Source organism: Rhagoletis pomonella, unplaced genomic scaffold, assembly GCF_013731165.1.
Source record: "Rhagoletis pomonella isolate Grant_MI unplaced genomic scaffold, Rhpom_1.0 Rhpom_scaffold_00010, whole genome shotgun sequence".
Taxonomy (NCBI): Eukaryota; Metazoa; Arthropoda; class Insecta; order Diptera; family Tephritidae; genus Rhagoletis; species Rhagoletis pomonella.
Genome location: NW_023458564.1, coordinates 984,849 through 1,012,508, shown reverse-complemented (window position 1 = coordinate 1,012,508; position 27,660 = coordinate 984,849). Strand labels below are relative to the sequence as shown.

The 27,660-nt window shown below is 34.9% G+C and overlaps 1 protein-coding gene across 1 annotated transcript; it reads right to left on the bottom strand.

Annotated features, from left to right (window-relative positions):
* Positions 1-952: 952 nt before the first annotated feature.
* LOC118746389 (sialin-like) lies at positions 953-27,286 on the bottom strand. Its single transcript, XM_036480249.1, has 7 exons — positions 27,077-27,286; positions 10,638-10,830; positions 5,186-5,489; positions 4,978-5,091; positions 1,950-2,376; positions 1,610-1,886; positions 953-1,541 (listed from the first exon to the last, which is right to left on the bottom strand). The coding sequence occupies exons 2-7, from the start codon at positions 10,700-10,702 to the stop codon at positions 1,202-1,204; spliced, it is 1,527 nt and encodes a 508-aa protein (XP_036336142.1). The 5' UTR covers positions 10,703-10,830; positions 27,077-27,286; the 3' UTR covers positions 953-1,201.
* Between the last annotated feature and the right edge of the window lie 374 nt (positions 27,287-27,660).

Below are 27,660 nucleotides of genomic sequence, written 5' to 3'. Positions count from 1 at the left end.
CAAATATTATTGAAAATTTTTCGTTACCAACAGGAATGATGTCAGAAGTTGCGCTTGAAGCAATAACCAAAGATTTCTGTAATTATAGGCGGAACCACACGCGGAAAACCTCGATACTACACTTGCAGATGTAAATAAATGACCTGACAGCCATATTGCCGAAAACTCTGCCTCGGAATAGTTTCTACATATTTTCCTGTACAGCATGAAACATTAGCTTTAATTAATCAATTTATTTATTATATGAAAAAAAAACAAATTTAAAAAAAATATTACACTAAAATTTTGTTATTATTCGAAGCCATTAACAAGGCGCCGCCAGATTGGCCATTTCTCCTACTGTGCAGAGCCGTCATAGTGCGTCGCCTCCGAACGGAAAATGGGTTTTTATTAGAAGATGTTTCATGGCGGAAGTACAGAGTGAGAGAAACATTAGCTCTGATCCAGTACGCCATGAACATACAGGAGTTTACACGAATTTGCAGGACATTGTTTGACATTTTTACAGGATTTTACACGAAATGTATTGGATCAGCGCTATATTTTCGATACATATATGTATGTACGTAAACACCTCTTCCACAAAAGCAGCTGCCGAATTTAACATTGCCAAGTTTGCCAATTCTGCATAAACCTGAACTTTTTCGTTATCAGTGAAAGTTAGCAATTCAGTGCCAATTTGAACTATAAGTTCAGCAATTAGAAAAAGGCATTGCAGCTCAGTGAAATCAGTAGCATAGTATTCGAAGCAAACTAAAATTTGGAACCACATTTTCCTGCTGGGTTGAATAAGCAATTCACAAATACAAACGTTTGTATTTGTGTTGTTCCCTCCTCGCTACATCTGTAAAATACGAATTTGGCTGCATACTTTTAGGCACTTAAATAAATGTTGCCAACCGGCTACGAACACACAAATGCATATGTTTAGATTAGTTTTAATTTCCTTTATATTTTAATTGTTCACCTATGTATGTAAACATTGTACTTAACTAACAGTAAAACTACAATAACTTTTTTCTAAATGTTAACTCATCACGAAAAATTATTAGGAAATGTTCGTTAAGCACTTTCACGCTGTCAATGCATTGTATCACAACTTTTCCTCATGAATTTGTATGAATATATGTACATTTATATTTACATACAACTCTATGCTTATTTCCCCTGTAAGCCCCGTTCTCAGACTAATTTCATCACTTCACTGTTCTTTCAGATCGGCGGCAGCGTTGACATAGCCTTCCTTTGCGGCGCCATTTACCGTTAATGCGCTTTGTCTCTGCTCGGCTTCAGCGGCCTTTTGCTCTGGCGATTTGGCCCACTCTTGCAGCTCACCAGATGCCCAGAACCAATAGATGAGACAGCCGATAAGATATATGCCAGCAGAAATGAAGAACACCGCTTGCCACTCGTCAGAAGTTTGATTCGTAACTAAGTAACCAGTCAGCATGGGACTGACGATACCGGGGATCGTGGCAAATGTGTTGCCAATGCCCATTAAAACGCTGGCATGTTGGGGCGCTACATCAAGGTGGTTGACGCTACAAGTATCGGAAAAAATATGTCTTAACTAAAAGGAATCTATTGGCTATATATTCCCGATACTTACGCAAAACCAGACCACGCGAAGGCACCCAATCCAACGGCGATAGTAATGCAAACCACCGACCACGCTGGATCCAACAAATAAGCAGTCAGAATCATGAAGGTAGTTTGTGCGAGGAAAGCGCCGCAATTGAAGTAGCGACGAACCTGTGTTGTGGTCAATATTTTCTTCACCTGCAACCAGTCAGCCAAATAACCTGAGATACCGAGCAGAATACCCATGGCAAGATATGGGACAGCAGATAGAAAACCAGTCTTGTCCAAATTAAAGTTCAATGTATCTGCAAAAAACAATCAAAATAATAAAAGGTCCTGTGAAATTTGTTGGTGTTAAATTCGCAAACCTTTCAAAAATGTTGGCAATTGCGTCAGCAGCGTATAGAAACCCCAGTTTTCTGAGAAATGTGACGCCACGATTGCATAAAATGGTTTAGATGTAAATATCGCTCGCCAAGGATGTTTAATATTCTGACTTCCATTATAACCAATCTTCCTCTGTATGTATTCACGTTCATCGTCCGAACAGAAACGATCGCGATCAGGACCCGAACGCACCATCAACATCCATACAATAAACCACACCAAACCAATGGCACCAAACACATAGAAGACACTCTCCCAGCCGTAAGCCGAAGCTAGTAAACCCGATGAGGGCATCGCCACAACGGTACCAGCGTAGTTTCCGGCAAAGGCAATGGATGCCATTCGTGAACGTTCAAGAGGTGGAGACCAGCGTGCCCAGACAGCGTGTATGCAGGGGAATGTGACACCCTGCAAGAAAAAGATTACAGTTAAGCCCATATATATACTTACTTATATATGTATATACAAGTGTGCACATTTATTAGAATGCCAGGAGAATGCTGGTTGTTATAGGGCTACAAGTTGTCACATGTAGTAATTTAATATGTGCAATGAAAACAAATTCCTAAATCGTATTCTCGCCTCAAGGAGCCCTAAAGGAACTAGTAAACATCGTTTTGGCTACCTGTGTTATTTACTTCTGGGATGGAAGAGAGAAGGGGGAGGTTTAGAAAACACGGATTGGGTACGTGACACAGATATTAGAAGGCTGCTGATGCGTATGTATATCAGGGGACTGCGGAACCTTTTTCTGTTTCAATTGGCCAGCATGCTTTCTTCAGACCATATTCCTCGCCGCCGTCGTTGAAAAGCTCAGATGCCTCCGGCAGTGTTATTTTTGACACGCCATTCTGTTCGTGGATAATGATAAGACTGAAAGCGATAAATCGATTCTGCCATCATTGACCATGGTATCAGGGTATTCTTTGTTGTTGTTGTTGTAGCGGCTACAACAACCCCGCCCAGATCGGTTGATATCTCAGTCGTTGTCGTCGAGTTCCACTAACGGCAGCCGCAAGAAGCGTGCAGCCTCTATGGGGTCGGTTCACAGGGGGTTTTCCGGGCATGCGAAGAGATGTTTCGAGTCGTGAGGGGTCTCTCCGCATGCCTGACATTCATTCGGCACATCCGCATTTAGCCTACTCAGGTAAGAGTTTAGCCGGCTGCAGTAGCCAGAGCGAAGTTGGGATATTGTTGTTCTTGTCTCTCGAGGCAGATGGAGCTCCGTCGCGTCAATGGCCGGTGTTTGTGTGGCTAGAACGGCATTCACAGATCTAGAGTCTACATAACTCGAGACTGAGTCCCTGTGAATGCCGTTCAGGGCCTGTCGGTATGCTGACGGGTCCAGAGGCTGCTTAATGAACCTCTGGACTTCGTCCGTCAGTTCATATAGATGCCTCCTGACGTGCCTTGGCGAGGGCTCCTCTGCAAGCAGCTGTCTGTTTGGGTGGCCACATCTGTGTATCAGGGTATTCGTCATCGCCTTTGACTTCTTTCAATGTGATGAGAGAGTGTTCCACTATAATTTAAAGATGCTCTGAACATAATTCATAGGGTCACCGTTCTCTTTTTAAAATAGCTCGGCTCGGACTTGAAACCGCGATTTAGTCGACGAAATTTCTGATAGATACAATTTTTGAGCGCCTTTCCTTTCGGACAGCAACATTTCGCACTCACTCGTTTCCGCTTCTTCTAATGTATTTTCTCGTTAAACTCTCGTAAAGAGAGCTAGAGTCTTAGCTGAGAGACGAATATCTTGGCTAAATTTTTCCACTGCAGCTTTGCGATATCCTTTGTGTATTCATATCAATTTTGGTCATTGGAAGCCTTTATTTAGCCGTATCTAAAGCGTGCAAAAAGCTTTCAAAAGCTTTGAAACGCGTGCCTTTGAAGTGGCGCGCCGTGATTCAAATCAGGGACGATCATAAAACGCTTTTAATTCGAGAGCGCCTAAAGCTTAAAAAAGCTTGGTTCGCGGGATATGTTTTGATCGTGACTGATTTAGATTAGAAAAAGCTTCTATACATCTAAAACAGCGACGGCCAGAAAGAGGTTAGCACTAAGCCAATAAACTCGAAATAAATCTTTAAAAAGGTTATACCATAAGATATATTTTCTTCATGATTGATATAAAATCTATAGACATCTTTAAAAAGCTTCTCCCACGAAATATATTTTGGCCGAGTAACGAGCCGAGAGCGCTTAACTCTTTGTTTCTCCATACAAATTGTTTAGACAGCTTAGACCAGTGATAAACATCTTCGTAAAGATCTTCGCTATAAAAAGTACTTATCTAAGTGCTCTTGATAAAACTGGGCGTTAGCAACTACACTTTGAAGCTCGATAAAATGATCTGGAGTGAAGACTTTCCACTGTAAAACCAAAAATACATTCTCCTGGAAAGTCCTACTGTTAATATTACCAAGTTGATTTTCATGCCGTTGCGTGGCAGAGCTCATAATACGTGCGTTTCAAGAGCTCATAACGCCAATCGAAATTGCTTTCAAATATTAATGAAAAAGTTCTCTAGAGCATTGAATTCGGGTATTTTCCAGGAGATTGTTATACATTTTTATTTGGTAAGGTGGTTTTTAGTATCCAGCTCTCGAAAAAAATTTCAACAAATATAATCCATTCTTTCTGTCGCTTGTAAATACTTTACCGTTGTTGTAATTTTTTTTTTCAAGAAATTAACATTTTTTCGTAAGAGCTGCAAACTACTTTAAGAAATTTTGATAGAAGAAAATTCCCTTTTAATTTTCTCGTGTTTTTTATATGAATTTGTCGTTTTCTTGAGGGCTGGACACTATGATTAAATTCGAATTAAAAATAAAATATTGTTTGGAAAAAAATTACCAAAGTCATTTGAAAATATCTATTCAAAATTTTTTGGATTATGACGTTCTTCCAGCACACAATGCTAAAAATGGTTTATTCTTGTATGTATGCTCATTCGCTGACAAATATACATATGTAAATACATAAATATCTACAAAACCACAAATTTACCTCAAAAACACCTTCTATGATGCGCACAGCGAGGAACATTTCAAGACTGTGTTTAGCCGCCAGCGGTGTAAGTAGAGTTAGAAGAGCAGTTGTGCCGATGCCCAAGCCGAAAACCTAAACCAAAGCGACAAGCAATTAAAAATTTGTATTTATACAGAAACCGCTTAATGCATACTATGTATGCAAGTAGCTATGCGCGTTTACTTACAATGTTACCACCAATTTTAGCGCCAATAAAACCGCCAATAAACTGTGTCGTTATGTAACCATAGAAGAACGAGCTCAAAATGAGACCTTTTTGCTTCGAGTCCCATGGAAAGTCTTGTTCATATGAGACATTACCAGCATCATCGATGACAGTGCGATTCTCTGTCATAGCAACAATGGCTACACTGAGGTTGACGCGCAACGAGTAAACGTTAAAGAATCCAAGGAATGCTAGCAGTACGACAACATAGCGACGTTTCTTCCAAAATTTCCAAGAGAGTGGCTCTGCTTCGACAATTTCATTGCTATTTGAAAGAAAATAAAGAAAACGAAAGGTTGTTACATATGGATGTATGTAGGTAAGAAATCTAATTAAAAAGCGGAAAATTTTGATGAAATTTTTTCGAATTTCGACTTAAACGGTTTTTGTTAAATAACAAGATTTTTTCAAAACCAGTTTCGAGAAATTGCAATTAAAAAAAAAAAACGGTTTCCGATTTTAGAAAAAAAAACAGGACAACCGGTTTTATACAGTGAAAATGCTTTTGTTGGTAGGACGACATGACCAAAAATTACAAAATTAACATAAAAGATAGTTTTTATTTAGAAAAGATCAAAGGCAAATAAGTTCAAAAATTCACGATTGCTTTTAGCATTCAGTTATTGCATTTTTTCTGACTTTTTTCGGATTTGAGTAGTGCCCCGTGTCGCAAAGGGGTCAAAGGCCAGATCCCCCTATGGAGACTCAAGAAATTAAAAATCTTTATTTCATTTAATGCCCAAAATCGACACTACTAAAGTCGTAGATATCAAATTTTTCTTACAATTGGAGTCGGTTAAGACGTCTTCATAGGGTAATCGGAACTTTGACCCCTGTGCGACCCGCTTTAAGCGACTCCAATCGGGACCAAATTGTATTCGTGATAACTTCGACTTTAGTAGCATCGTTGCAGGGATTGAGGCTTAGGAAATGTGATGTAAAAATTTGCCTCCTACATTTAGGACCACCCTAATATACAAGCATACATATGTGTATAAGTAATACTTATTGAGTGTGCATGCGAGAGTACCGTCACCAATTTCGAATATTTCAAATGAATCGACCAACAAACTTTTAAAAGTTTAAAACTGATTTAGTTAGTTTATATTTTCCCAAAAAATATTTTGATTGGAAGATGAAAATTCAGGCATGATATGGACTAAAGAAATGCAGTCACTAAATTTGGAAATTAAATTGAGTATTACATTAAATATCGTCGTTATAAATGTGCATATGACCTTGATGGGATTTTTGAGATTTGGTGAAACTTTTAGAAAAATTAAAAATATAAGCACCTAGTTTTTTCTAATAGTGGTCACCTCTCGGCAGGCAATGGCAAACCTCCGAGTGTGTTCTACCATGAAAAAACAGCTACTCATAAAAATACAATCGCCTTTCATAAAATACGATATATTAATATTATGTGATATTTAGAGAAAGCTGTAAGGCCAACAATCGGATATTGTATTTCAAAATGCGCCATATTACATTTTTTATTTCAGGTGTTTTGTGAATTTTTAGCAAATTACATATGCGTGTGCTAAATCTCAAAACAGCTGAGTAAAAAATTTCTAGAGTTCATGCATATGTGCATATGTGCATATGTAGAATATTAAACAATTTATTAACAAACTGTTTTTGTATTGTGTTGTTGAACCGAGTGGAGTGACGTGGGAAACGCATTCCAAACAACCAGGTTTAATCAGCTGCAACGGCATTCAAGGCCAACTGCTTGGCTCACGATACATTTGAAGTTTCCTAACTAAAATCAAGCTAAGCAAATTAACCGTGCTTAATTTTCGCTTTCGTTGGGGCAATGGATATCTCTCCCTTCTGCAAATGACTTAATGAACAATGGGCATAAGTATGAAAATAAGTATCTTCTTGTTGGTTCCGCCCAGCTTATCAACTCCTCTACTTACATATGTACAAATGCCACTTTGTATATCTAACGATTTACAATCTTCAAGTTTCCATTTTCTTTGTTGTGCATAAATATTTACCATACAAATAACACACGGTTCATAAATACATATCTATGTACATATAAATTTACTTGAAAAGTACAGTGTATGAGTTCAGATCAACTGAATATACTTTTCCATGATTTCAAACGCATGTTTCGGACTTGCAGTCAAATCTATTTAGGGCTCCACATATTGTATACATATTCATGTATTAATAAATTACATATAAAGTGTGGCCGTTAGTAACTGTTTCCCGCTGAAATAATTTTCGTTAACAGCTTTACTACTTGGTGGATGAACTTAGGTTTTGTGGAAAAGAGCTCGGAGCTGAAGATCAGCAAGGAGCGACCATTAGCCATCACCTTTGCTTAGGAGATTCTATAATGTTGAGTCCTCTGATACTGAGTTGGGGATTACTTATGGTAGAATCTTTACCGACGTCTTAAAAACTGAAACCAGGACAAAATATATATGTATGTATATCGATCCATCGACAGTGATGGATATAAGCTCCACTTTCCTTTTGGGACATATGCCTCGGTATTCGCAAGGCCTGGGACTGCATTCAAGACATTGGAAAGACGAACAACTAAGCTCTTTAACGCCTAAGGGCCATTCAATCTATAAGAGGAAATCGGAATAAATTTTAAAATGTCCTAATTATCCTTATTTCAGTAATAACTTCTTGCTAAATGACCACATCTCATTAGTCTATTGAAAGATAATTAGAAGAATAAAAAGTAGCAGCATTTTTTTTATTACTTCGTATATAATTACTTTACAGTATCCACTAGGATCTGTGCCACCAGTCGCAACTTAAAATATTTTTTTTTTATTTACAAGAAGCTTAAGTGTTAATGAAAACGAAAGCGTATAGTAAACATTTTACAACACACGAAAATCTGCCTACAAAGTTATGTTTATTGGCTAAAATTCGTTTTTGAGTGAATTAAGGTAAAATATAGTAGGGATTTTCAATGTCCCACCAGTCACACTCATTCAAATGACTTTTTTAAAGGAACTTTATACTATATTTTATACTATCTATGTTAAAAAATATCTTTCACCGTTGTATAAGTTCTGACGGGATCGAAATAATTCACAATTGATCACATCCTGGAGTCAAATGTTCTATTGTTTTTTTTTGTTACCATCCCACCTGGTTTGAAAGCTTACTTGTTGCTTCCTTCAAAAATTTTCCCTCCAACTTAATAACTTTTTTATTTAAATATATTCGGTTGCAAGGTGTTATAGTAGTTATGATTGAAAAGGTATGGTAAAAATTCAATTAACAAAACTTTTAAGGTCTCCAAAAATAAATGAATTCGGGCATATCACTAGTGAATGTTTTCTTTAAAGTTTTTATACACAGACATATGTACGGGGGTTGGTATTTATATTTCTGGCCTAACAATAGAACATTGGTGATTGAAAATTAGTTAAGTGTTTTCATAATATTCTCCATAATGATCAATACACTTTTACATTCATTTGAACGGATTTTAGACGAGCCTCATCTGAAAAATTATCGCACGAATATTTTCACGTGCTCATGGCGTGCACTCATGGTGAAATATGTCAAAGTTTTCAATGGAAACGTCAGATGGCACCTGACAATACTAGATGTGCTTAAAAGCGCAAACAGTCAACGACGTAGCGTAGACGTAGGTTGACGCAGACACGATCTAGCTTATGGGATTCGTGTGTTAACGAAAACTCACCACCGCATGGCGGTGACGTTACCGTTGCTTCTCTCTCTCTCTATCAACAGTAAATTGTATACGCTGCTACGTACGTCAACTTACGTTTACGCTACGTCGTTGACTAATTGAGCTTTAAGGCCAGAAATATATATAGCAATCCTCGTATACTATAGTTAGATATTTACGGCATTATGGATTACAGCCGAAATCAGACTGACTTACTCTAAAGTCATGCCTAATCCTCTGAAGTTTTTAAATTTAAAATTGAGAATCTATTTAGTGAAGAACTACAAACGTCCGATTCTGACACACCGTGCAAAAGCAAAATGTTGGTCAATACTTATTATGGCTGCAGCGCGTGCTTAATGCAAAGAGCGTGCGGAACATTCGTCATTAAGAAGGCGGCTTGAGGCGAGTCGGTTTTCTTGCTAAACAACTTTTCTGTTAGAAATTAATAATTAGGTTGCGGAATTCAAACGAATACATAGAAACATATTAAGTAATAATATGCTGATTATGAGGGTGTGTTGAAAATAGAGCAAATATGAGAAGTCATAGAAACCACACATGTACATTAGGGTGCCCATCGAAAATGTTTTTTTTTGGAAATTTCAAGACCCTACCCCGTAATTTTATTCGTTTTTATGTGAAATATTTTTGCCCCTTTTTATAGATTTTTAAAGGTCATTTAGAGGTTGCGACCTGTCGATTTAGGTCACTTATATCTGATATGTGTATCTCAAAAACTACTTGACCAATCTCAACCAAATTTGGTGAACATATTCCGCTTAGGCTTCTTAAGCGCCATTTTGGAAATTTTTGAAATCGGATAAAAACCACGGGTTCCACCAATGTAACGGTAATTTCAAAAAACTCTAAGCTAGCTATATTTTAGGAGGAGTAGGTTTTGTCCGAGACACTACTTAAGGAGGCTAAGCGCAATGTGTGTACCAAATTTGGTTGAGATCGGTCAAGTAGTTTTTGAGATACGCATATATCATATAAGTGGGCGGTGCCACACCCATTTTCCTAAAATTTCTTGAAAACCCACTTGTTTGCTAAAGAGCGACTATATATATCAATTTTGAATAAATTTGGAAGAACTCCTTAGCTACACTGCTCAAAAAATCTGAAATTCCGGTACATAAACACTTCAAGGCCGTATTTAAGAAAAGTCGCCTAAATTAGACAAATTGTATGCGCTTGCAATAAATAAGATATCAGTTTATTTGAAAATGGATTTAATGTTAGATATTACTCCATATTTTGAAATTGTAGAAATTATCGATGGTCAAATTTTAAAAAATTAAGCGAAATATGGGCCTTTTTTAATTTACCCGATAAAAAAACCCAACAAGCCTAGTCCGACAATAGATTATTATATACCATTTTAAAGGCCTATGTATCCTCTTTTCAGATCATATTCGATCTTTGAAATCTAATCGAAAATAAACATTCAAAAACGCATAGATCTACCAAATCCAATGTTCTGACCTAAATCGACATGTCGTGACCTCTAAATGACCTTTCAAAATTCCGCAAAAATAGGTAATAATATTTCTCATAAAAACGAATAAAATTAGGGTGTAGGGTCTTGAAATTTCCAAAAAAAGGCATTTTCGATGGGCACCCTAATGTACATACCTACAAAATCATACACATTGATATAAATACATACATACCTATTCTATGGCAACAGCCACTTTCGAAATGTTTAAAGAGTACATTTTGAATTTTACTTACGGATCATGGTGCGCTATCTCCATCTTGTGTCCATTAAATTTTTCACTTTTTGCACCGTCGTCCATTGTGGCTCGGCGGTGTCTACTAGTTCAGGTGATTATATCGATTCGAGCTAAAGTTTCGGTATGTCGCTTCGTTGGCTGTGAAAAATGTATCTCTACTTATTGTTCGTTGAGCGTATGAATCGCATTTCCTGCAATACATAGAAGCGAATTAAAAAAATATTACACGACTGATTGTAATACTACTACAGTAAAACCCGCTTAAGTACCTCACGAAAAATGTCAGCTTTTTGAGGTACTTAGACGGGTCGGGTATTTAAAAGAACCCGCTTAAGTACCTCGAGATCGTTGCATTATTTAAACACATAAATACATAAACAAAAATTTTATAAAAAATCGATAAAGCAATGTTATGTAATTTTTCAAGAATTCAATTCTTTAAAATTATTGATTATACAAATTTATACATACATACAGTATTGGACATACATATCTATCATTTCGGAACGAATTCACACTGATGTTGTTTGCCACTTATGCTTATTTATTAATTTTTAAGATTTTTCAATAAAAACACAGTTCATTCCCTAACAAATACCATATAAACCTAAGCTTAAAACTTTTTAGAACACTGAAAAAAAATCATCAAATTTTCATCGAAATATCAAACTTTTTTCTCAGAAGTGTTAATAGCCCATTCAATTTTAGTGTAACAATGTGCAAGTTTCAAGTGGCTAAAAATTACCGTTGATTTTTTAGATTTTTTTTTGCCCAACGGGTTGCGGGAGCACTTAAAAGGGGAAAATTATAAGTAAAATTGTAAATGGGGTACGAAAAATTTTAGTTCTTAGGCGGGTTGGGTAAATAAGCGGGGAGGTACTTAAGAGAGGGATTTTCTTCAGATTATATTAAAATATTCACGGTGCCCAAAAATGTTGGTTACTTAAGCGGGTTTCACTGTACTAAGTACCATATTCCTATATGTATTTATTTGATATTTTAGCGATAAAATTTTTTCGTCTAATGGATTTTCGTTCTGCGCTCCGATTTGTAGATGCCAGGCATGGCCGCAAAGGGGGTTTTGAGGTCTAAACTCCCCCTTTTGGAGGAAAATATGCATACAAAGTTGCCATCATTTAGTTTAAGATAATAATGGTAAAAAATATTTTAAGATGTCAACAATTTTAATGGTTCATATCCCAGTGACCGCGGTGAAGAAGTCTGATGAGGAGATGTGATAGTAGTTATCACTTCTACCTATGGGTAAATTATTGTTGTTTTTTCCGCAACATTTTTTCATTAGAAATCGCCTCAAGCTCAGGAAAAATTGTTGAAATAATTGTTAAAAGGCCATAAATAACAAAAACAAATTTTAAGATATCCGTAAATCTTTTTTATTAAAATATGCTATTGGTGACAACATTGTTTTTCCTTGCAATTAGGGGAGCGAAGCGCGGCTAATGGTTACCACCAATTTAAAATAAACCGAGACTCATTTAAAATAGCGATTGAAGCACAAATGAACTCTGTGAAGGGAAACCAATAAATATATAAAACCTTGCAGTCAAATATTGTACTTGAAAATATATTATATTATGCATTGCATTTTGACCCCTTTCGATGAAAGGTTTGCGTGCACTTTAATGAAACGTACGTTTTTTGTCAAGTCCTATATTTGCAAAATACACGTTTTTGTTCTAAAAATTTATTTTTTTAGATTTTGAATGCTTATTTTTTATTTTTTGAAACGTACAAAATTAAATAATTACACCAGCGAGTATTGTGGCTTATTTGTATTTTCGTAGTGTCAGCTATTGGTGCTATTAATTTTATAATAATTTATTATTTTTATAATTTTCTGGAATCATGAGGAAGATAAATTTTTCTACAATAATTCAATTTACAGTTGGTGTACCACAATAACCAATGTCAATGACACTTCCTTTTGAAACCTATAATAAGCAAACGTTTAAAACTTTGATTCAACTTGTTCCTAATTTTTCTAAAATAAAATAAAAACAAATAAGAGTATATAACAAATGGTATTTTCAGAGATAGTAGTCGAGAGTTCTGGCTTTAATTTAAGCCAGGAAGGTTCTATCATCTTTTGTTGCTTTGCTAGAACTTTTGAAATATTGCAAAAAACGCGATTTTTTTGACACCTTGGCCTCGTTTTTTTTTTCAAATATGTGGAGCTGGTGTGAACTTTATGCTTCCGGATTCGTTATCAGGACAAAAAAAGTCTAAAGAAACGGCTTTAACATTTGCCGTATCAAAATATGTTTCTATTTTGGTTGGGCTTAGTTATCCATTAAAAATGAGCAAAAGATCAGATTTCCGTTTTTCCTACAGAAATTTTTCCTTACGTGGTCCATAATACCCTTCGCTCCCCTATTTATTTATCATTCAAGAAATAATTCAATGAATATCAGCATGCATGTGCAGGCATGGGCAGAGAACAAGCACAAAATGGGCTACATTTTGTCAATATTCATCGCAATCTGGATGTTAATGTCGACTCAGTATTAAAAGAATGGTTATCTACACTCTAAAAAATTTTTGTTAAAATTTGCGCATACTAAGTTAGGTAACCAGTTTTCTCTCTTAATGAATGCAAATTTACATACAGTGCTAATTAAATTAAAGACTGCTTGTTTACTTTTACCTATCATAAATATATGTGGCGTAGAACAAATTTTAAATTTGTTTTTTTGAGTTCTAAACATTTATTGTTCACAACTTCACAGTTTAAACATAAAATGTTTAAAGTTTCCTGTAAAAAAATGTTTATTTAAATTTACGCACATAGAGAGAGGTAACCAGTTTCCTGTCCTAATGTGTGCAAAATTAAACACTGTCTGCTTACTTTTACATACCAAATTTGTCATGTAGAGAAAAATTACACTCAAAGTGTATAAAATTTATTAAATATGAGCACTTAATATTTATTATTTCTAAAAAAATATATTTTTACTTTCAAAATTTTAAAATTTTAAAGATTTCATGTGTATATTTATGTCTATATTTTAAACAACTCATGTTCAAAATCAAATATTGAACATCTTGTGTGTATATTAGCACAGAACCTGGTTGAAAAATAAACACTTTTCATTAGTAGCTTTACATGCACTTTTTAGAGTGTATATCTAGGTGAGTTGTGTAATGATGTTTTTGGCTGTTAGGAATGACTTTACATAAACCTCCCCAAAGAGAAATCCAGCGGCCGGCCCTGGTAGATGCTATTTGGGAGTTAGGAAAAACAAAACAAAAAGTAATGCAAGCACGTTCAGTAATTAATACACTAATACGAAAAACATTTATACAAACCATGGAAAAAATTGTTCGACTAATTACTACAGAGAGTATTCCGGGATTAGTCTCAATGGCGTTCAATTGGGCATTAATTAGTCGCAAATGGTCTGATGCGGGTATTATTGGAGATCAATTAGTTTCGACTCATCCCTTACGGACACAAGAAAAGATTTAATGATATGTATGTACGCAGTTAATCTACAAAATTAAAAATTTCACATGCGACGTTGGCATGTAGAGAGAGTATTCGCTTAGCAAACCTGAGAACCCCCGCTTAAAATCGCTGTTGGCGTAAATTTTTATTTCTACTTTTTAAAAGGGACTAATCGCTTCTCAACATGCTCGGGCTTAGAGGGGGCCAATAGGATATGATCAAACAAAAGCGAACATTTCATTGGATATAAAAAGATCAAATGCCGCATATTCTTTTGCGATTGCTCCCGGAGTCGTACTGGATTAATCGAATTTTCTTCCTCGGTAGAGGGAGATTGAACCTGGAAACTCCTAGAAGCAATCGAAGGGTACACACTCAACAATTGACGGGTCACTTCTTTTAACTAGGTAGTGGCCTCTCTGGGCTGCGATCTTTCTTTTATGTCCTCATCGTTTCAGCATTCCAACACTAAATGATCAAATATTAAACTGAATGAACTAATTTCGTACAACTAAAATCATGATTCCGGATAAGACATCGTTTTCGGACCTTTTTTAGATAAGAAAACTGTACATAAAATGCACCGTAAATAAATCAAAAGTTTAGTTTCTGACGTCTAATATATTCATATCGTCATTTAAAGTGCAAAATCGCATATCGTGGTTCTGCAAAACCTTGTATCTGACATTTGTGCCAAAAACGATATTTGCTTACCGGATATATCGAACCGTTTTGGAATAAGATACGTTTTACTCTCTCCGATAAAATTTGGGCAACCGCACATACGAATTCTTGCATATTCTTGATACGCGGTTGTGTACTTTAAACGACTATATGTATCAATGGCGACAAGCAATATTCCCCTGAGACGAAATGCTTGCATGCATGCATGCTTTCGAGGAAAACTCAATTATGTCTCGGAAGAAATTATGAAAGTGTAACAACGAAAAATCTAATGCAGATTCAAATATATTTATTTACTCGAACAATGCTACCGTCAAAAATTATCTAAAAGCTTTTCAATTATTACACTGTGAGACAAATGGTAGGGGTCAGTGATCGGGAAGGGTTCAAACTACCGGGGAAAGTTATATCGGTAAAAAAGAAGTTATACGTGTCCCGGCGTTTCGCTGGGTCACGTCTAGGAATCGAGATATATCGATTTGAAGTTAGTAACTATCATATAGGGGAAATTGTCACCTTTGGTGGTCTTTTTTTTGACATAACTCGAGAACCACTAGTCCGATTTTGCTCAAACAAATTTAAAAAAATTAAAAGTTACAATTCCTTTAATCTGTTTATATAACGTTTATCTATATAATCAACAGTTTTGCCCGTAAAAATAAATGTATGAAGAAAAAAAATATTTTTTGCCTAAAATATTAAATTTTTTAAAGAATATTGATTTTATGTCAAAATGAGATACCTTCACTTAATTGTGAATAAAAGCGAAACGCGTCCATCGATTTTCAGGATCTATGTCTCATTTTGCTTAAAGGTTATGTGACTTTGCGTGAAAGTAATACGACTTGCCTCTTTTCCGTTTTGGATTTTTTATGAATTTAAAAAATAAAAAAATTTAATATTTTAGGCAAAAAATATTTTTTTTCTTCATACATTTATTTTTACCGGCAAAACTGTTGATTATATAGAAAAACGTTATATGAACAGATTAAAGGAATTGTAATTTTTAATTTTCTTAAATTTGTTTGAGCAAAATCGGACTAGTGGTTCTCGAGTTATGTCTAAAAAAAGACCACCAAAGTTGACAATTTCCCCTATATGATAGTTACTAACTTCAAATCGATGTATCTCGATTCCTAGACGTGACCCAGCGAAACGCCGGGCCACGTATGACTTGTTTTTGACCGATATAACATTTCCCGTTGGTTTCATCCCATCCCGATTTTGACTGTCGCATAGTGTTATTCACTACGGCCGCTATGGTGTAGTGGGTAGAAGTGCGCACTATCATTCTACACGTCCCGTGATCGAGACCAGTTTCCAAAAATATAATAAAAGAAAAAGCTTTATAATATAGGTCTGAGGAGAGCCTCAGCCAAACACTAACATACACTAGGCGTCGAGTGAAAATGTACACCTTGTTCTAATATATTATTTACAATTATTTTCATTAAAAATATTTGCATTAATTATTTATGAAAACGAATCATTCATTCTTTAATATAAACCAGATAAATCCAAGTTTAACTAAATAAATATTAGATAGGCGCTTACACATATGTTAGTGTTTGTCACACAAAGGGGAGGGACCTACAGCTTTACGCCGATTCCGAACGGCGATTGTATTTTTATGAGAAGCTCTTTTTCATGGCAGAAATACACTCGGAGTTTTGCCATTGCCTGCCGAGGGGCGACCGCGGTTAAGAAAAAACCATTTTTCTAAATTTTTTGCAAGTTGCTTTAACCAGGGCTTGAAGCGCGCAATGCTTACACAGCGGTTGCCACTTTCACTGAATATCTATAATATAAACCATGTAAATCAAAGTTTCAAACTTTATATAAAGTTCACAAAAATTTAAAAAATCTTAATCAAACCAACTTTTTAATGTAGAGCCTTAATAATAGGTGGAACTCAATACTTTCTTTAGTTGACTTAAGCGGCTACTTCTTTCAACCAAAGTTATATAAGACTCCGTTACATGGGGATGAGGTATAATTTAAACATACACCATATTTAAGGCTCAAATAGTGAACAATATGCGTAAAAGTACCTCTACGACGGATAACTACGTAAAGTTTTCCCGTTTTAAAAATGTAAACTCGGTACGATCTCAAATATAAACAATTAGCTAACTACTTAAGCTCTAACAACAGGGAATATACCCTGAAAAAAATTGGACTAATCCGGGATGACTCCAGGAGCAATCGCAAAGGAGCATGCGACTAATACCACTTTTGATCTCTTTATATGGAATGAACTGTTCTCTTTTGTTCCAGCATGTCCTATACCCCGAAGGGGTATAAAAAGTGACTAGTCACTCTTAAAAAATAAAAATAAAAATTTGCGCCAGCTGAGATTCGAACCGGGGTGCTCAGTTTTGTTAGGCGAATACTCTCCCTGTGTGCCAACGCCGCACATGAAATTTCATTGACTAAGTGCGTACATATCATTAAATCGTTAATAGTACTCGTTAGAGATGAGTTGGGGACTAATTGATCTCCAATTATACCCATAAGGGATGAGTCGCGACTAATTGACCTCCATTAGGACCCGTATGAGACTACTTGGGACTAATTAATGCCCAATTGTACCCGATTGAGAGTAATCTCCGAATACTCTCTTTAGAGATTAGCCGCACAATTTTTTGCAGGGTACATACATATGTATGTATGTATGTTTATAAATAACGGAAGTGGTTAGGCCCATTAAATAAAATAAAATACATAGTTAAAAATAAGATGCTGTCAGCGGTGTCAAAAAAGTTTAGTAAATAGACATCAACAGATGCCATTGGGCAATATTTAAAAATAAAGAGTTCATGGAGAGGAAACTGGTTAACTAAATGATCTGATTTCGTAGTTCCTCTGTTTATAATCTCTTTAATTTGTTTTTATGTTTTTAAACCCTCTTAAAGATTTGCTTACGCTTTAGTTTTTGTAACCGAGAACAATTTTTTTTACGGTTTAGCCGCTGAACTTTAGTGGCGTCTGCGTCTGCATTGTGGAAACTGTCTACAACATCCCCTACTTCTTTGAAATACAGAACTTGAAAAAGGATTTCATGTTTGCAAAACGAGGTGGTCGAAACCTATTACAATATTTCCGAAGCGACAGCCCTTAATTTTAAAGGTAGAATACGTAATTTAAGTTGAATTCAAATTTTAAAAGAGGTGGCAACCCACCTGCATGTAGTTAAGGAATAAAATCTATTCAAAGCAATTGTGATTGATATCTATATTGAAGTAATTTATTAAACCTATTGCATAAAATAAACTTTGTAAAAAGTTGGCAACCCTATTCAAAATATTTTCAAACCACCACCTCTTTCGTCTCACATTCATATCGGGATACATACTTCAGTTTTCTAATTGTCTTAATTTAGGCTGAGCTTGATTTTTTAAACAGGTATCAACGCTGCTACATGCAGTTTAGAAATAAATGGGTTTTCAATGCCATTTTGATAGACATCCATATTGTCGTAGTTCATTTAACCGATTGTATACATCGAATTTAATATTTTTAAACAGTTGTTGCCAACATTTCCCCGGAGCTGCGCCATCTGTTACTCAAAAGCCGAAACACACGCACACATACTTTTTGTCTCCTTCTCTCACTTTCAGCACATGCACGTGTTTGCAAAATGATGACGAAGTGATTTTGTATTGAAATTTATTTATGCCCATATCTTTGAATAAAATAAACATACTTAGAAGATATCAACCAATACTTCCCATATGTCAAACGAAAGGAAAAAACTTGCAAAGCCTAAGTTCCTAGCACACTTTAAAGGCTCAAAATTGACCTAAAAATAAGCCAATATTTACCGGTGTTTCTACGGCAGAAACCCAACTGGTTACCTACTAGAATAATTCTATCGATAGAGTTGGAATTTTATCTTCGAAACGCCACAATTTTCTTTGAAATTGCTTGATTAGTTCTCGTGCAATAAGCTTTTTTGTGAAGCGCCAAAAATCACAACTACAACATTTGAGCATGGCATCCATACCGAAACGTAAGACTTATTCTACGTCAAAGTGGTTTTAGGAGATTCTCTGTGTATGATAATATAATGCTAATGCTAATTATATTTTGGTGTTGTTGATTTTTTCGATTAGGTGGTAAGGTGATTTTTTTTAACGAATTTCCGTCATCCTTTGACAATCAGCTAATTATATATACTAGAGTGCCAGTTACTGTCGAAATTCGACAGTTTTTCTACATTAACTAATCGGAAAATCTTCTGCTAAAACGTAACTAAATTTTAATATAATATCTTATTTTCTGGCCAATTTTCGTCGTAAATTTTATTAATTTTGATGAGCTTCTTTGGCCTAGTTGGTGATTAGTGCAAGTAAAAACAACGTTTTTTCTTCACTGCTTTGCCCTACGTTTCGCTAAACTCCTTAGCATCCTCAGGGGCCAATTTTCATATACGTATATTTGTTAACATATAAACACATAAACATATAAACACTAAAACATAAACACTTAAAAGCTAGAGCATTGTACCATTATCGTTTGGTACACTTGTCATACTGTGTTGTAGCACTAGTTTCTTCATCTTCATATATATCTTTATTTCAAAGTCTAATTTCAAATACGAGGTAAAACAAAATGCGAAACGCTTGAATTGAACAGGTTGCAAAAACAACCATTAACAAATATGGAAATTTTTAAACGACGATTCTCAACCAATTTCGAAACTACAAAAACTCTCCTCATCTACAGAAAATTACTTTCCAACGGTGTTTCTGGTTTTGAAATCGGTAACTTTACCTTGGTCTTCATCTTTGATTTTATCTTTCACATCTTTGCTTATATCCATTTATTTTTCTATTCACGTAGATGAGATGAGGTGCGATGACGTGATTTTATGTGATGTGATAGGATGTCATGTCATCTGTTGTCATATACTCTGCTGTCATGTCATATGATGTCATCCCATATGATGTCATATCACGTGATGCCACGTCATGTAATGCCATGTCATGTCATACGATGTCATATCATGTGATGTCAAGTCATGTGATGTCATGCCATATAATGTGATGTCATATCATATAATGTCATGTCATGTGATATCGTGTGATGTGATATCATATTATGTGATGCAATATCATGTTATGTCTCTTCATCTCATGTGCTAAAATGTGATGTGATGTCATGTAATGTGATCACATTCCATGTTCCGATTAGTGTATCGATAACCCTGTTGATAACTGTGTTGATAAAAATACCGATAACAATATCCATACACATATAGAAAAATACAACGATTGTAAAATCGATTAATTCAGCGATAAATATAACAATCATCAGTATCGATTATTGTACATATCGTTAACAATATAAATGACTAAATCGATAACAAAATCAATTATTTAATCGATTATTATACCGATAACAATATCCATTATTGTATCGGTAACTATACCGATTATTATATTGATTATTATATCGATTACAATAGCGGTTATTTAATTAATAACATTATCGATAACAATATCGATTATTTTATCGATAGCAATATCGATTATTATATCGATAAGAATATCGAGTTTTATATCGAAAACAATATCGATCTTCATCCTCATCCTTTTCTTCATATTTATCTTTATTTTTGCATATTCCTCTTCACCTTTACCTTAAAGTGTTCAAATTTACTCTGATCTTCGTTTTTGCCATGTACCTCTAGGCATCTTTGTTTTTGATTTTATTCTCAAACCGCTAAACCGCTGAGAACCAATTCCATGTGCATTATTCCCCTTGAATTTGGCAATTTTCTCCCAACCAACCAACTGCCGCTAAAGAAGTTTCACTTCACAAATTCAAGAAATGTTCGTACCTCTAGGCATCTTTGTTTTTGTTTTTATTCTCAAACCGCTAAACCGCTGAGAACCATTTCCATGCGCATTATTCAACTTGAATTTGACAATTTACTCCCAACCAACCAACTGCCGCTAATGAAGTTTCACTTCATAAATTCAAGAAATGTTCTTACCTTTTCAGTTACCCTAATTCTTAATTCTTAATTCTGTCATTGTCTCCATTTTCGTCTTTATCTTTCTGGGTTCTTTTTTTTGACTTCATCGTTATCATTTATTTCTTCATCATCATATTTATCTTTATTTCAAAGCTTAATTTCAAATGTGTAGTGAAACAACAGGCGAAACATGTCAAATTGAACATGTTGCAGCAACATCTATACACAATTCGAAAATGTTTAAACGACGGTTTTGGCCGTAATTTTCAACCAATTGTGAAACCATTAAAACTCTGCTCATCTACGGAAAAATGCCTTTCCAACGGTTCTTGGTTTTGAAATCGGTTCGGTAGAATCGCCAAACGAACGGAGACAAAATTTATGTTAGCGTATTAATATATAGATTCTATCGATACAAAAACATTTCGGTGTAGTTATAAATCCTTCAAACCCGTTTTAATCGTTACTTTAGATAGAAAAAATTTTAATACTTAAGATATTACGATCTTTAGTACGACTTGTGAATTCCCTGAGTCTAAACAAAGAGGAATAATATAAATTGTCGGCAAGCATTTAGTTAATTTTTTATATTTTTTAGTTGCATTTTAAACAAATTAAGCTTAAATTCAAACTGTGACAAACTATTTAAAACAATGAGAAAGGCACTGAATTCCGTCAAAGTATTTTAGTGGGTTCTACTAAATGGATCAAGAGATTCAGTGGGAAGAAAAAAACCTTATTTTTTGTATGGAACACTCTAACGTACTGACAGTATTTCGATCATCAAATATCCAAATTACGGAAATCTGTTTGCCACCGTAAATTAAAATTTTCCTCCAGCCAATTGTATTCAACTTAAGCTCTGGGCCACTTATCAGTACAACAACGAAATTTAACAATAAAAAAAAACAGGTAAAATAATAAAAGATAAACGCAAATAACAAACAACGACACACGTCAACAAATAACCTCTATAGAAATATTTGCATGTCTTTCGAAATTATAACATTGTTATTGACATTTCGCTCGCAAATCACAGAAAGTAGATAAAATATTAAAATGATGCGAATGATTACGGCTGTAAGTGTAGTCTGTGTATTTTATGGCCATACACAGGCGTACTCATACTCACACTCATGCACGCACAGTAAGTACAATTTCATTAAGTGGCTCAGCAGCACAAAAAAACAAACAAACAAACAAACACGCCACTAAAACCATACATATGAGTATTATACGAAAGTATGCGAATAATTTGCTTACAAGTGATTGTTATTTTCAATTAACCCATTTCCTGCATTTAGTTCTAAGAAAAGAAAAGAAATGTGGCCAAATTTTCAAAGAATTGCTTTGATGGAAGTTTAATCCTGAGCCACCACGACCATACAAGATTGGACGCAGCTGAGCCGAATGAAATTGTGCAAGTTTTATATTTGTAAGGTTCACGTTAGTATAAAAATTACAATAAAATTTCGTTTTAGCCGCACCGATGTACATAGCTCACTTTTTCGTTATTTAACGATGCGCGATGCAGCTACAATTAAAAACTATCCATAAAGATAAATAAAAACTTCTTAATTCTTCCATGTTCCATGTGAAGATAACTTAAATAAATTTAGTTTTTTTCATAAAAGCTGTTGCGAATCTTATCACTAAAAATTAACCTGTAATTAAAAATATTTCAAATCCATTGTTATTTTATGGCTGTGAAATATATTTTTGCAGTCTGCGGTGAACAATCTTATCAAACAGTCAATCGCTGGACATTAATCACAATTGGGTACTACACAGATTGGCATATTATCGAATAATTTTACTGTTTTATGGTGTAGTACAACATGTATGTGTAAGTATATATCGAAAAAGTTTGTCACTTACATAAGTTTAGGTATTGTGCCTGTCTGCGATCAAAATTTCTAGTGTATTGTATTATTAAGTACCTATCAGGGAAGCCAACTCGTGGGGAATTCCCCGATTTGTGGAGAATTACAGTTTACGTGGGGAATCGAGGAATGCGCCGTTTTTTGTGGGGAATTTCAGTTTACGTGGGGAAGCGGGGGATAAATTTATTTTTGTGAGGAATTAGATCTAAAAAAAATGTATTTTTTGCTTCACAAATTTCATAATGAATGCCGTATGCAGTTTTGTAGCTCGGCCAATTCTAGTATAATAAAGTTTCAAAAGGCTAGAAATTAAGGTTCATTATTTAGAACTTTCCTTGTGGCATTTGCTTTCATATAACGAATAAACACAATTTATTTTATATGGAAGAAAACCCCAACACCTTCGGCAAAAAAAATCTAAAACAAAAATTTTTAGGTACTTGAAACTTTATAAAAATAACTCGAATTAAATAACAAAAAAAAATTGTGAAAACTTGTAAAAATTTGGTGGTAAATATTATATGTACATTTTTTGTTCTTTATTTGTAAACAAACTTAATAAAAGTTTGGTTTGCTTTATGAGTACATAGATGAATTATACATATTTAAAAATAAAATAAACAGAAATACCAGATATACCAAGAGATATCTATGGGTGGGGAATTTTACGAAATTTCGGGCATTTTCGACATTGTCGAAATCGGGGAATTTTCAAAAATGAGTTGGCTGTCCTGGTATGTATTTTACAACGTCTAAAAGTTAAAAAAATATATATTTTGTCAAAAGCGTATTTGAGAAGCCAACGAAGCAACGTTAAACAACAACAAAAAATAACGTACTTGGATCGGTTATTTATGTGTTTATTTTTTTTTTATTTTAGTACGACAATTTCATGGCAATTCAAACCATGCCGGACTTTCCTAATATTTTATGAAAGTATACATTTCCAGTGATAAACCACACGCTGGATTCGCAAAAGTTAGCTCGCGTTTTTATTTTATGGGCTACTACATTTTACATAACCGGGCGTAAACAGTTTCAAAGAAGTGGAAAAAATTGTTGAAATAAATGTCTGGGCAAAATTAAAGGTTAAGACATATATAGTAAAATTTGATTTGAAATATTTTCGTAGAAAATCTAACCCATTAGCTGCCGCCTGAAAAATTCGTTTTGGCCCTTAATTGAAGAAACCCCTGAAAAAGCAAATTTGGTAGTTCGTCTGAGGATTGGTAAGTTCTAGAAAACAGTTCTTCGGAAAATTTTACTAGGTCACCAACGTAAAAGTTTCTTAAAAATTAACTCAAAACAAGTAAGAAAGTCTAAGTTCGGGCGGAGCCGAACATTAAATACCCGGCGCAAGTATTAAATATATGTTTTCCACCTTTCCGAAAGCTACCGCTACATGATAAGCCGGGGTTACATTTTAAGTAAATTAGCGTCCTTAAATTTCGAAATATTGAAATTTCAAGCATATCTGAAATTTACCGTTATATGAAAAGCGACCTCAATTTTAGTCCGATTTCAACAATTTTCAACGGTTTGCTTTTATGTGGCAAGCACAATAACCATACCGAGCTTGGTATAAATTGCTAGAACGGTTAGCGAGATACATATATGTGATCACAAGTGGGCGGTACTACGCCCATTTTCCAAAATTTTGTCATAAACGTATTTCTTGGTAAAGAATTGTTGCAATCATCAATTTTGAATAAATTAGCTTCAATATTTACTGATTTATCGAAGATTTTGTATTTCTCGAAATTACCGTTATATGGGATGTGGGCGTGGTTATTGTCCGATTTTAGAAATTTTCGGCCAGTTGGTATGCTGTACCAGGACCAACAACTGTGCCTAGTTTGGAAGAAATTGGTGTAGCGGTTACCAAGATATACACATGTAACCATAAGTGGGCGTGGCTACACCCATTTGCCAAAATTTTGTAATATTCTTATTTTTCGTCTAAAACTCATTGCAAATATCAATTTTGAGTGAATTATCTTCAGTAGTTACTAAAATATCGCAGTTTTCGTTTTTCTGAAAATTACCGTTATACGGGAGGTAGGCGTGGTTATTGTCCGATTTTTTAAATTTTCAGCCATTTAGTATGCTGTACTAAGACCAACAACTGTGCCAAGCTTGGAAGAAATTGGTGCTGCGGTTTCCAAGATATACACATGTAACCATAAGTGGGCGTGGCTACGCACATTTTCCAAAAATTTATAATATTCATGTTTTCCGTCTGAAACTTATTGTAAGTATCAATTTTGAGTGAATTATCTTCAGTAGTTACTAAAATATCGCAGTTTTCGTATTTATTAAAATTACCGTTATATGGGAGGTAGGCGTGGTTATTATCCGATTTCGCCCATTTTCAATACCATCCGTCCCACGCCCAAAAGAAGTTCACGTACCAAGTTTCGTTAAGATATCTCAATTTTTACTCGAGTTATCGTGTGCACAGACGGACGGACGGACGGACGGACGGACGGACGGACAGACAGTCACCGCTTAATCGATTTCTCTTTTCATTCTGATCATTTATGTATACATTTGTCTATATCTATCTCGATTCGTTTTGCCTGTTACAAACAACCGTTATGTGAACAAAGTTATAATACCCTTGTGCACAAGTGCGCTCGGGTATAAAAAGAATAATAATAAAACTTAATTTTTAAACATTTTTGTAGAAAAAATCCAAGTTTTTTTGCTGCTTCGAAATAGATACTAAGCAAGTGATCTACTGGCCGCAGTGCTTTATTTAGCTATCTATCTAGCTAAGCAAGTGCTATTGGGCTAAAGACCATATTATTGGTTATACATATTTATACTTTTTGATGTAAGTAACTCCTTACGTGAAATTCATTTCATTAACCGTAGAACGATAAGCATTCGTAAATTTTACGACTATGAAATTGAAAATTTGCAGTTGGCAATGCCCTACGGCATGGATCTCATTGAAAGTTCATTGCACGCGATGACAAGTGTTTTTTAAGGAATACGGAATACGGTGCTTTAGCGATGTCTGTGTATGTGAGGCAGTGACTATGTTCGTAAATTTTACGAATGTTTACTGTTTGCGTAAGTTTTTTTTTCGTTTTATAGTTGAAGGGTGCTCAGCAAAAACTTATTATAAACTATATGTTCTTTTCTTTTTGGTTAGTGGAATCATTGCAAAAGTATTCTCGACCACTAATTTTGAAGAAAGTTTAAAAAATATTTGAAGAATAAGTCGACCAAATACACTGGATCAGAAACTGAGGATAATACTCGCAGATCATCGGTGGCGATTTTTCACGATATGCTAATGTTGCATGCATTCATTCTCGCATTATTTGTTACCATAATAGACGAAGCAATGGAGTGCAGCCGCTTAACAGAAAGAAATTTGGTTTCTACTATACAAAAGCACACAACTCATTCGATGTTCCCATATCAAAAACGCCGAATGACAACACTTGCTTGCACACTCTGCCACCGACCTATCTGCGGAGAACACCAAGTACATTGCTGCATACCAAGCGCCAACTAAAAATAATTGGTAGTGTCTACTGTCACTTAACCAGTGTCACCAGTGTCGGAGGTCTTCGGCTCCACCAGTGCCGCCAGTGTCACCTGTGTCGTCAGTGTGGCCATATTATTATATTGTTTTATATAGAAAAGCACCGCAGACCAAATTGGCAGATTTCTTAATCCTTTTTACTATATGTTTAAATTTTTTATTTTTTTTTAATAGAAAAAGCGACGCAGCCGAAACTTTGGAATCAAAAATCGCGCGAATTTTTATTCCAAATTTTCACTATATATTAAGTTATTGTTTTTTTTTTTAATATGGATATAAAACAATGTTTTAATATATATAGTAAAAATTTTGAGTAAAAAATCGCGCTATTTTGTTATTAAAACTAGAAGAAAAAACTACATATCTATATATACCTAATCAAGGCCGTATTTAGGGGGGGGGCGTTGCAGGTGTTCTGACCCCTTCTGTAGATTAGAAGCATACAATGAAAGTCTATGCAAAATTCCAGTTGGCTCCAAAGTTGGAGTATATTTATTTAGCCTTGAACGAAATATTAAACACAAGATGGTATTCAATCTAAAAAAGTGAAATTGCAGGTAAATTGCTTGAAAACTTGAATTTTTTACTTTTCGATGTGGTTTTCTATTAAAGAGTGTTGTTTTAGTTACACATTTTTCTGCCAATTCTTATTAGAATTGACAACAAAATTATTTGCGCGCGAATGTCAGTTATTTTATAATCAGCCATTAAAATCTTTTGTAAGTTTTGTAAATTTCTGAATAATATTTCTTTGTTTTTTTTTTCTACTTTTCAAATCATTCCAAAAGCCTCACTCTAAAACCACACAGTACTTCCTTCTAAATAACGAAAAATATTTAATGCATAAATTTTAGCTAATGACCTTTTTTGTGTAGGTACATATATTTTTCCTTTGTGTAAAACACGTTATAAATTATTTGTAAAAGAAAAAATGCACACGCGAGTCCGATCGAACAGTTAATTTTCCGCCAATCCGAAGCCAAACCAAAGCGCACTCAAAACCCAAACAGTCGCGATCGTTGTTTCTGCAGACTAAACCGCTGCTACTTGAAAACGAAACACGTTTGCTGCGGCTCAGCTGTGCAAGTGCACTGATTGCTGACGAATTTAATTTGCCATCGGCCAAGCTGCGCTCACGATAAAATGCTTAAAACAGCAGAGTGTGAAAAAGCCACAGGTATACCGAAAAAACATAAGCTCAATCGCGAATTTAAACACTGTACATATGTACCTATACGAAAGTACTTGTAGGCACCAATATGTATGTAGGTATGTATGTATATTTCGTTAATTATACAATAACCGGTGGTCTGCGCTGCGAGTGGTCACAGTGGCGTAAATATTTTGTTTAATTTCAAATTCCGGTTGCGTTCGATTTCTTACCAATAAGCAATGATTGAATATTGTGGACTTGTCTTGCGAGTTTTAATTTTTGTTAACGGCTAC